Source organism: Eptatretus burgeri, chromosome 19 (assembly GCF_056783735.1).
Source record: "Eptatretus burgeri isolate ZD-2024b chromosome 19, Ebu_testis_v1, whole genome shotgun sequence".
NCBI lineage: Eukaryota > Metazoa > Chordata > Myxini > Myxiniformes > Myxinidae > Eptatretus > Eptatretus burgeri.
The window spans coordinates 2353262-2364926 of record NC_140979.1 but is presented as its reverse complement, the minus strand read 5'-3'; the positions used below and the strand labels follow the sequence as shown (position 1 = coordinate 2364926).

The following is an 11665-nucleotide window of genomic DNA, read 5'->3' as shown; positions in this document are numbered from 1 at the left end:
GGTTGTTTAAAACCAGTTTGCAGCTTTTCCTCAAGAGGTCGTTTAAAACCAGCTTGCAGCTCTTCCTCAAGAGGTTGTTTAAAACCAGTTTGCAGCTCTTCCTCAAGAGGTTGTTTTTCACCAGTTATCATCTCTTCCTCAAGAGGTTGTTTAAAACCAGCTTGCAGCTCTTCCTCAAGAGGTTGTTTAAAACCAGCTTGCAGCTCTTCCTCAAGAGGTTGTTCAAAACCAGCTTGCAGCTCTTCCTGAAGAGGTTGTTCAAAACCAGCTTTCAGCTCTTCCTCAAGAGGTTGTTTAAAACCAGCTTGCAGCTCTTCCTGAAGAGGTTGTTTAAAACCAGCTTGCAGCTCTTTCTGAAGAGGTTGTTTAAAACCAGCTTGCAGCTCTTCCTCAAGAGGTTGTTTTTCACCAGTTAGCAGCTCTTCGTCAAGAGGTTGTTTAAAACCAGCTTGCAGCTCTTCCTGAAGAGGTTGTTCAAAACCAGCTTGCAGCTCTTCCTCAAGAGGTTGTTTTTCACGAGTTATCAGCTCTTCCTCAAGAGGTTGTTTAAAACCAGCTTGCAGCTCTTCCTCAAGAGGTTGTTTAAAACCAGCTTGCAGCTCTTCCTGAAGAGGTTGTTCAAAACCAGCTTGCAGCTCTTCCTCAAGAGGTTGTTTTTCACCAGTTCTCAGCTCTTCCTCAAGAGGTTGTTTAAAACCAGCTTGCAGCTCTTCCTGAAGAGGTTGTTTAAAACCAGCTTGCAGCTCTTCCTGAAGAGGTTGTTTAAAACCAGCTTGAAGCTCTTCCTCAAGAGGTTGTTTAAAAGCAGCTTTCAGCTCTTCCTGAAGAGGTTGTTCAAAACCAGCTTGCAGCTCTTCCTCAAGAGGTTGTTTTTCACCAGTTCTCAGCTCTTCCTCAAGAGGATGTTTAAAACCAGCTTGCAGCTCTTCCTGAAGAGGTTGTTTAAAACCAGCTTGCAGCTCTTCCTCAAGAGGTTGTTTTTCACCAGCTTGCAGCTCTTCCTGAAGAGGTTGTTTAAAACCAGCTTGCAGCTCTTCCTGAAGAGGTTGTTTTTCACCAGTTCTCAGCTCTTCCTCAAGAGGTTGTTTTTCACCAGCTTGCAGCTCTTCCTGAAGAGGTTGTTTAAAACCAGCTTGCAGCTCTTCCTGAAGAGGTTGTTTAAAACCAGCTTGAAGCTCTTCCTCAAGAGGTTGTTTAAAAGCAGCTTTCAGCTCTTCCTGAAGAGGTTGTTCAAAACCAGCTTGCAGCTCTTCCTCAAGAGGTTGTTTTTCACCAGTTCTCAGCTCTTCCTCAAGAGGATGTTTAAAACCAGCTTGCAGCTCTTCCTGAAGAGGTTGTTTAAAACCAGCTTGCAGCTCTTCCTGAAGAGGTTGTTTAAAACCAGCTTGCAGCTCTTCCTCAAGAGGTTGTTTAAAAGCAGCTTGCAGCTCTTCCTGAAGAGGTTGTTTTTCACCAATTATCAGCTCTTCCTCAAGAGGTTGTTTAAAAGCAGCTTTCAGCTCTTCCTGAAGAGGTTGTTCAAAACCAGCTTGCAGCTCTTCCTCAAGAGGTTGTTTTTCACCAGTTCTCAGCTCTTCCTCAAGAGGTTGTTTAAAACCAGCTTGCAGCTCTTCCTGAAGAGGTTGTTTAAAACCAGCTTGCAGCTCTTCCTCAAGAGGTTGTTTAAAACCAGCTTGCAGCTCTTCCTCAAGAGGTTGTTTTTCACCAATTATCAGCTCTTCCTCAAGAGGTTGTTTTGTCATTGGAGACTCAGGACTCCTGCAAAAATTAGAAACATTTTTTAAAGCTGCAGTTAAAAAAGTTAAAAATCCGAAATAATGTCAGAATAAAAATATCGTCGGGTCGGTGAGAATCAGACTGCAACTGTTCTCGATGTGTTTTCAAACATTCAGACAGCAAACAACACTCCTGGAGTGCGACCCTTCGAAGAGTATCTTCACACACACAGTTTATAATGAAGCGAAGACATGTCACATGGTGAAGTGGGTGTGAAGATCACCGACACTTCACTTTCATTTCCCTTTGGTGTCCCCAAGCTCCCACACTCGCCTCCGATCAGTCCCGACCCAGATATAAACTGTCATCGCGGTGTTTGACAGGCAAAGCGATTCATCAGTGTGTGTGCTGTCCCTCGATTTGCCATTAAACAGTCTGCTGGCATGAGTCAGTGGACGTTAAAGACCCCACAGTGTCCTTCGTGATGAGTGAGCGAGCTATCGCAGGCTCCCTGAACAAATTATAAATTCCTGCCATAACAAAGAAAGTTTAAACAACTCGATACCACGGATTACAATGATGTTAAAATCTGAGTAAGAAAATGTTTAATTTCATTAATTTTAAGCAGAGGTTCAAACCAAAGCATGCGGCACAGCTTTGCAGCGAAGCGAGAGTGATTTTGGCTCTCGTCAAATACAATGAGCGACATTGGCTGGCAAAGGTGATGAAAGTTGAGTTCCAAGAAGCTGGAAGATGATGTGAAATACGACAAGTTTAACTTCAATTCCTTTAAAGGAATAACGATTTCTATTCCGATCACAATCCATGCCACGACATCCCGAAGGGAGATTTTCTCTTACTTACGTCGTATGTGAAACATAATGACAACACTTCCTTTTCTTTTTTCTTCTGAACAAGGACCTAAGATGAAAAAGATTGAAAAGTCAATTTCTTGTACATTTTCTGAACTTGATATTTCCAAAAAGAAGTTTTAAAAAAGTGTCGAGGGAGAAAATAAAAATATATTAACTTTAGACGTTTCCAAAGAGTGGTTTTCTTTTTCTTTGGTGGAGTGGAATGTGGTGGTGACTGGTTCACATCAACGTCTTGTGAAGCAGGAGACTCGTTCATCTTCGCTTTCCTGGAAAACAACACTCCTTTGAAATCCACAAATTGCGACAAATATGCGAAACCGGATATCATACACATTCTGTATTTCAACAACTGACACAACAAGCCACCACCTCCACCAAACAAAACAGAATAGGGAGCTGATACTCGAGGTCCCCCTCCTTTTGGGTGGGATGAGGAAAAGATCTGTGTCATCCGAAAGTTAAATCTTGAACAATTTTTGAAATATCACGCACACAAACTAAGTTTCTGAGTAGGTTGCCATGGTGACATAACTTAGCCAAATCACAGTAGTGATTTAATCAGGTTGAGATGATGTCACAAGGAATAGATATCTGCGATATGAGAGCTGAATGTTCAACGGTTTTTGAAAGATCACGCACGCAAACATACATGGACGGATGATCAGTCGGTCGGACGTAACTCGTTTTAACATCCCCCATCTCCGACCTTGTTGAGGGGCGGAGAACAATCAACTGATTAATTTAAATAACGTGGTGTTCATGAAGAGCAGACGCGTGGATTAAATGGCTTCCTCGTGTATGTGTGTGTGTGTGTTGGTTGTGTAGAAGAAAAAAATAATTATATTAAGTTATTCTCAATTACATTCACTTCTTGTTGGTACTTTTTAAAATTGAACACGTTATTAAATTTGATCTTACTTTTGCACTGGAGTCAAATGACTGTCAGGAAATTCTCCCCTTCCCCGACAGTCTTTTGACCTCCATAGTGATATGGATGAATATTCTAGTTAAGTAGAATTGTATCTTTCTAAATCTTATGTGCTTTTATCTCACTGAAATACATATAACCAAGACTAGTATCTCCAATGTTTAAATGGAACTGCCCAGCTTCTGAAGAGAAGGACACCTTGCTGCCGGCTACTGAGAAGCGGTGCCCCCATTGTCTGGAAGAAATTAAATAACTCCCAGAAGGCTGCTGCAACAGACGCCTTGCTGTCCAAGGAGAATTCAACAACTCGATTGGCTTTTGATGGCAAAGACCTTGCTGGCTGCATGGAAACAAGCCGGGTGTTTGGAGAATCTCATCGTCATGTAGTAAATGGAATGCATGTTCAAGGTATAGATCTCATGTATCCCTCCACCCACTCTGCTTTTCCTCCCCAAAACTTATCATCCGTTCTTCAAGGCTGACCTGCAAACTCTCCTGAGTGTGTTATTCTTCCCCCTCTGCCCAAAATGGCCATGTGTTGTAGTTCTGAGTTATTTTGCCTTGTGTCCATCAGCCCTTTAATTCACAAATGTCTCGTCCTCCCCTGTCTTGGCTGTCAAACGAGTATCAAGGGGATTATTGTGTGTTTTTTGAGCAGAAAGTGGATCGTGTTCGATATTGATTGTGTCTTCTTTTTCTCTTTCTCCATGCGCATGTTTGTTGTTGTTTGTTGTTGACAAATGGTCTCAGACTCCGACAGAGAAGAAATGAATTTCTTCCACAGTTGTTATCTCCGTTTGCGGGTTTCAGAAGGTGGAACGAAGTCCTCCCAGGACTCAAAGTATCCACCGCCATGTGTGCGTACAAGTAAACATGCAGGCGTGTGTGTGTGTGTGTGTGTGTGTGTGTGTGTGTGTGTGTGTGTGTGTGTGTGTGTGTGTGTGTGTGTGTGTGTGTGTGTGTGTGTGTGTGTGTGTGTGTGTGTGTGTGTGTGTGTGTCATCCCGAAGGGAGATTTTATCATACTTACATGGGATGTGAAACGTCATCACAACACTTCCCATTGCTTTTTCTTCTGAACAAGGACCTAAGATGAAAAAGATTGAAAAGTCAATTTCTTGTACATTTTCTCAATTTGATATTTCCAAAAAGAAGTTTTATAAAAAAGTGTCGAGAGAGAAAATAAAAAATATATTTACTTTAGACGTTTCCAAAGTGTAGTTTTCTTTTTCTTTCGTGGTGTAGAATGTGGTGGCGACCGGTTCACATCAACGTCTTGTGAACCAGGAGACTCGTTCATCTTTATTTTCCTGGAAAAAAAAACACTTCTTAAGACCAGTAAGACCGACCCCTTCAGATCCCTTCAACACTTTAGAGTTTAGACCTTCTTGACCCGTTACACTGCTTGCACCACTTGACCCTTTTCAGTTTAGACCCCTTACACATCCTCATCCTTTTAAGATCCTTTTAAGATAGTTTAGATATTTACATCCTTTGGATCCATTTTTAGACCGTTTTAGACACTTTAGATCCTAACTTCTTTTTTGATGAACCCTTTAGAGTTTAGACCATTCGATCCTTTAGACCTGTGAAGACCCTTTAGAATCGAGGATCAGTTGTGTACGACAGGGAAGGAAGAGTACCGAGAGTGGGGGGTTGGACACACAAGATTTTGAATCAAACACAGAATGGAGGCATTCGGCCTTCTCACGAGCAAAGTCGGCTGTGATGCCGTATGACTCGAGGGGAGGGATTGGAAGGGGAGCATACTCCAGAGATCCACTTAAGGTGTCATCAGGTTTTAGAGGAGGGAGTCAAGTTTGAAAGTTCAATCTTGAGGAAGGACAGTATGTTATTTTCTGACTCTGCTGAGAGTGAACAAACACTAATTGTGCACTTTTTGAAATGAGCTGAGATTGCCTTTGGTCAGATTTGCTTTCCTGTTTCACAACAACTGCCTCATCACAGGATTCAGTGTACCATGGGCAGGATGAAGGCGAGGATAATTGAAGATGAGATGGGATGAATCTGTGAATGAGGGAGAGGGAGAGAGATAGAGAGGGGGAGAGAGAGAGGGGGGGAAGAGAGAGAGAGAGAGACTGAGAGGAGAGAGAGAGAGAGAGAGAGAGAGAGAGAGAGAGAGAGAGAGAGAGAGAGAGAGAGAGAGAGAGAGAGAGAGAGAGAGAGAGAGAGAGAGAGAGAGAGAGAGAGAGAGAGAGAGAGAGAGAGAGAGAGAGAGAGAGAGAGAGAGAGAGACAGAGACAGAGATAGAGACAGAGAGGGAGAGAGAGAGTGAGACAGAGACGGAGAGAGTGAGACAGAGAGTGAGACAGAGAGGGAGAGAGACAGAGACAGAGAGGGAGAGAGAGTGAGACAGAGAGGGAGAGAGAGAGAGAGAGAGAGAAACAGAGAGAGAGAGACAGAGACAGAGAGGGAGAGAGAGTGAGACAGAGAGGGAGAGACAGAGAGAGAGAGAGAAACAGAGAGAGAGAGAGAGAGAGAGGGGAAACAAATGGTTCCTTACCAGAGAAATATGCACAAACAAATCTGTGCAAATGTCTCCACTGGACTCAGACAAGGGTCCCTCCTCACGGTGCAGACACCACTTTCACGTTCGAAGTTCACAACAATCAAGGTCACATTTCCATTGGGATGAGCAATGACGATGAACGACGAGGTCCTCAAGAAGCCTCAATCTCGTCACGGGATATTTAGCCATTACAATCGAGTGCTTTCACACCGAACAGCCTGCTTTACATCCCTTCACAGGGAAGGCCGTGCCCTCTGCTGAAACACCATGACCTCACCACAACAATACAAGACTCAAGGTTTGTGGACCAGACAATCATTCGTACACGAGTTCACTCGGACATTGATATTCCTGACAATCCGTGTGTGACGATAACGATGTGTAAATGTCTCATGACATGTTCTCCTCTTTTTAACGAGCCCTTGCTTTGTAATTATACTGTTCTCATCTCTTTGATATTCCACCCGACCCGAGTCTCCTGATAAACCACAAACACTTCTCCTTCCCACTCACCTCGTGAGATCGATTTTCAATCCAGTGCGTGGGACGCTCTTCGTACACCGGCCCGTCATTGTTTCCCCCGTACACGGCGGGTCTTGTCCTCATCGGAAGAGAGAAAAGCGAAGAGCAGCACAGAAAATGCGTTTCCACCACGACGACGATCTGGAAATAATCACCTCCTTTGTGACGAACAATATGCCAAGCCACGCTCCTTGTATTGTTGCCATGGAAAAATGCGTTTGCAAGGACGTGATTGGTTGATTTTGAGATCCGTGCGTTTATAACCTCTGGAAGGTTTGTTTAAATCACGTGATACGAACATTCTTCCCCACACACATTCCTCGTTGTATCAATGAACCCCTTGTGTTGGTTAACATTGTGTGTTCGTGTGTTTATCGGTTTAACAAACCGATTTACCAGATCGCTTGGTGCTTGAAGGACTCGTGTTTACTAACTTTCTCTCTCTACTTCAGCAACACTTGTTTTCCTCTCATGGGTTTGTTCCCTTCGATCCCAATCTCCATCTCCATCTCCATCGTCAGTCAAGAGGGGAGGCCCGGAACAGTCGGTAAATACAGAAATGGCGAGGAACCGTGATGCAGGAGGCCATGTGGCCCATCGTGCCTGTGCTGCACTCTCAACTCTATTTAAACCAGGTACCCATTTTTCCAACCTCACAAGAATGACAGGCTGAGTGAACCCACCTGGTGTTAATTCAATGGCTGGGGTGGGGGCTTGACCTCAAGATCTAAAGCCAGCTATCCGAACCGTTAGGCCAACACCAGGCTCCCAGCAACGGATGCTCAGGTGAAGTAAACAAAATTTCAACCTTTCCCTTCATATCCTCGACTTGATATTCATTCGAACAACACAGGGATCCATCCATCCACGTGCGATCCAATGATTTCACAAGATCATTGGGTCACAAAGAATTTTTTAAAAGGACGGAAAACGAGCGAGCTGGGAAAACGCGACTCCATATCCTGCGTCGTGACGTCATGACGTTGTTTTTTTTTACCCAGCAGGCAACGCGTCGCTAAAAACGTTTACAATGTGCTCAGACGTCAACAAGCGAAGGCAGAAAGTTCTCCAGATATGTAAGTCAGTGTACGGAGAGAAACGCTGCGATGAGGATGTGTGTTTTATAAAGCTCGTTACAACGTTCACCATTTATATCGATATTCAGGAGATGTAGCGAATCGGCGCCGCTAATGCAAGGCTGTGCTTGTGGTATATAAAGGGAGCATTTTGGGGGGGAGAATCACTCGATCCTTATGCTTTGGTGGAGATACCAAAAGTCAGTTTGGGTCGAGTGTGACATCATCATCAGTCAGTGACGTCATCAGTCACTGGTTTCAGTATGTCATGACATCGGTGTAGTCCTGCATTTGCACCAGAGGTGGCACAGAAGGAAGGAAAAGCCTCTGACGTTTTGCTCCTCGTTTGGGACATCCTGACCCAAACTGAAAACAGAGAACTGGACCTTGTAGTATTGACCCTTGACCTGGCGTAAGCCTTTGACAACGTTTCCCGGGGTTATTTGTGGGACTTATTGAGGGTGTTGTCCTTTGATACGAATCTGGTTCAAGCTTTGATATATGTCTTTGATATATGATATATGTCTTTATGATAATTCGACCGCAAAAATAGTGATAAATAACAGATTGACAGAAGGATTTAGAGTGGAGAAAGTAGTCAGGCAAGGTTGTCCCTTATCCCCCCCCCCCTTCTCTTTGTTTTGTCAACCCTCCCTCGTCTCGGCTTTAGAGGATAAGGTGGATGGATTTAGAATCCCAGGGATGGTTGGGGAAGATATAGCCTTTCTGGCATACATGGACGATATCGTTGTTTTTTATGGGAGGCCGTGGGATGCTGTACGGCTTTTGCTAAAGCATCGGGACTCCATGTCAACTTTCATAAGAGTAGGGTCTTGGTTTTTGGTGAACGGTTTGATCGGCCCAAGATTGAAGCTATTTTTGGGGGTCTGGCAGAGCAGGTGAAGGTTTTGGGAGTGTTCTTGGGGAAAGGAGAGAATCCGGCATGTGACTGGCGGGACAAGTTGTCTCAGATCAGAAAGTGCAGCAGAGAATGGAAGGAACGGAACCTTGCCTCTCGGGACAAAGCACTGATTGTCAAGGGACAAATTTTTTCCCCATGTTGAGGACTTTAGTTGAAGTGCTGCCTCTATCCCCGACCCGGCGTTGTTCGTCGATTAAAGGGGATCGTTCACGGGTTCTTCTGTGCATCGTGGATCTTTAAACCGAGCTGGATCGAATTGTGTAAAAGAGAGGTGTGTGTGGGGCAAAGGTTGCCCAGATCTTCCCTTTATTGCTTTGTTTAGCTTCTGTCACATGTCATTTGGGGGTCATTGAAGTGGGGATTGGCAGGGCTCATCCATTACAACATGGGGCCTATCCTGCGTGGGTGGGACTTGTTTGACTTCAGATGAACTGGGCCCGGTTGCTCAAAGCATCGTTAAATTTAATGATTGATTTGGCTTAATCGATCACTAAATTCCTTAACGATGGATTAGCAAATGACAGGATTTAAGTGTTATTCAAAGGTTAAGAGGGATTTAATCGATCGTTAAAGTTAACGATAGCTTTGAGCAACAGCATTAAACCTATCGTTAATTTAATGATAGGTTTAATCGATCGTTAGGCTAATGATAGGTTTAACGATGCTTTGAGCAACCGGGCTCAGGTCCCGACAATTGGTTTCCCACGTATCCCTATGATCTACTGAAACAAGCTATTGTGTTGGATTATGATTTGAAGAAGTTGGACAAGGTCACATTTCCAGCTTTAAAACTACGCGTCTCCACCGGTGAAGAAACCAGTGTTATTAGGGGAACCTCGGTCAGGGTGGAGTTCTTCATTTTGGCCACCTATCGCATCGTCGTTGATGCCCGGTCATCACCGTGACCTGGCATGGTTACATGTTAAGGGTTTACTTCCCTCACGTCTCGAATGCTTCACACGCGGTCTCACCCGAACAGCGGAATGTCCGTATGCCGGGTGTACGAGTTCCTGTTTTGCAGAAAACGACATATTGGAGGATTCTCTGTGCAGCGAAGACGGCGCTGCGGAAATGTCGATGCCTGGCCATCTTTGGAAGATTCAACTGGGACCCTGATCTCTTCGTGGCCATCATCTTCCTCAACGAGATCGTTAACTGTTTGAGACTTTTTGGGAAGAGCCTCTGTCGGGGAGAAAACTTTGTGGAAAAAAAAAAGTTTCCCAAGCCTGGGTAGTTTGTGGCGTGTGATCTCATTTTATTCATTGAGTGTTTAAAAATTAGTTTTTTTTTCAGTTCAACCCGAAGTATAAATTCCCCTTGAGATTGTTAATGTATGGGACGAAAGTAAGACAGGAAACTGTCAAATGTAAAGTATTTGTTTAATTGCTCCGAATGTTGGAGGTTCTTTATTGTCTGCTGACTCTTTTGTACCAATAGTATGTGTGTGTGTGTATTTTCGAATTTCGAATAAAACAATATGGTTCTCTCAGGGTGAGGTCCGCCCGGTTCGTTCAGGGTGGGTTGAACCCTGCGATTTCCCCCCAAATGTGGGGGAAACGACCGGGCAATTTGTGGTGGTGGGGGACTGTGTTGTGCACCGTCCCCTGTTCTTTCTTAAAATTATTGGATTAACGTGTGGTTACTGTACTGGATACGAGCCTGACTTCCACTTGTCTCGGGAGGGAATTTGTAATTTGTTCAGGGTGCCGGCGATAGCTCGCCGACTCTGTGACGGTGTTCCTTACAGTTCGCTCAGACTTTTAAACCCACAACCAAGTCGCTCGTAGCCCCGCCCACCGAGCTGGTAAAAGGGGCGTGGCACCGATCACGTGATCATGGTTTTCCCTTCGTCTCTGAGGAAATGGCTGCAATGGCGGCGCGAGCTGTGCGTCCCGCGTTTGTGGCCTTTTGTCTCGTTTCCTTCGTCTCGACCGCGCGGGTGAGGGAGGGGGGAGTGAGGGAGGGGGAGAAGGGGAGGGGTGAAGCGGCGCAGAAGACCTTTTGAACGTGTAATTGTGTTTATCTCTCGTCGTTTTCACCGTTTTGTTTTTGTTGCCTGGTCGGAGTTTTACCTCATGTTGTTCGTCCTTAGTTCAGTCGATTGTTTGATTTTCATTCATGATCCTGATTTGTAGTTTATTTCACACATTTATATTTATAACACGTTTCGGTTTTCTCGACTTCGCTTCACTTAATCCTTCACACTGTGAGGAAAAAAGTGACTTTTCACTGAAATATACAAATTACACTGAAACCTTCGTGCAAGGCAATGGTAACCCCCCCTTAGTGTGTTCATGTTAACGTATGTACTGTCACGTTGAGCCGTGATAACCTCGTCCTGAGCCGTGCTAACCTCATCCTGATCCGTGCTAACCTCGTCCTGAGCCGTGCTTACCTCGTCCTGCTGATCCGTGCTTACCTCGTCCTGCTGATCCGTGCTAACCTCGTCCTGCTCAGCCATGCTAACCTCGTCCTGCTGAGCCATGCTCACCTCGTCCTGCTGATCCGTGCTTACCTCGTCCTGCTGATCCGTGCTAACCTCGTCCTGCTGATCCGTGCTAACCTCGTCCTGCTGATCCGTGCTAACCTCGTCCTGCTGATCCGTGCTAACCTCGTCCTGCTGATCCGTGCTAACCTCGTCCTGCTGATCCGTGCTAACCTCGTCCTGCTGATCCGTGCTAACCTCGTCCTGCTGAGCCGTGCTAACCTCGTCCTGCTGATCCGTGCTTACCTCGTCCTGCTGAGCCGTGCTAACCTCGTCCTGCTGATCCGTGCTAACCTCGTCCTGCTGAGCCGTGCTAACCTCGTCCTGCTGAGCCGTGCTAACCTCATCCTGAGCCATGCTAACCTCATCCTGAGCCGTGCTAACCTCATCCTGAGCCGTGCTAACCTCATCCTGCTGATTCGTGCTGACCTCGTCCTGCTGATCCGTGCTAACCTCGTCCTGCTGATCCGTGCTAATCTTGTCCTGCTGATCCGTGCTAACCTCATCCTGCTGAGCCATGCTAACCTCATCCTGAGCCATGCTAACTTCGTCCTGCTGAGCCGTGCTAACCTCATCCTGCTGAGCCGTGCTAACCTCGTCGTGCTTATCTGT

General features: G+C 45.3%; 1 protein-coding gene across 10 annotated transcripts in view; it reads left to right on the top strand.

Annotated features, from left to right (window-relative positions):
* Positions 1 to 11665, top strand: part of LOC147008410 (uncharacterized) — a 51204-nt gene that overhangs the window by 34923 nt on the left and 4616 nt on the right. For 5 of the 10 annotated variants that reach the window (XM_085865036.1, XM_085865037.1, XM_085865038.1 and 2 more), the window contains exons 6-7: positions 3699 to 3927; positions 7023 to 7205. The exons of 2 other annotated variants lie outside the window; for them this stretch is intronic. In XM_085865036.1, the coding sequence (XP_085721162.1) occupies positions 3699 to 3927; positions 7023 to 7205 (412 nt within the window). Of the gene's footprint in view, positions 1 to 3698; positions 3928 to 7022; positions 7206 to 7768; positions 10508 to 11665 lie in introns of those variants that run through there. 3 more of the 10 variants (XM_085865041.1, XM_085865042.1, XM_085865044.1) reach the window with 2 other exon arrangements.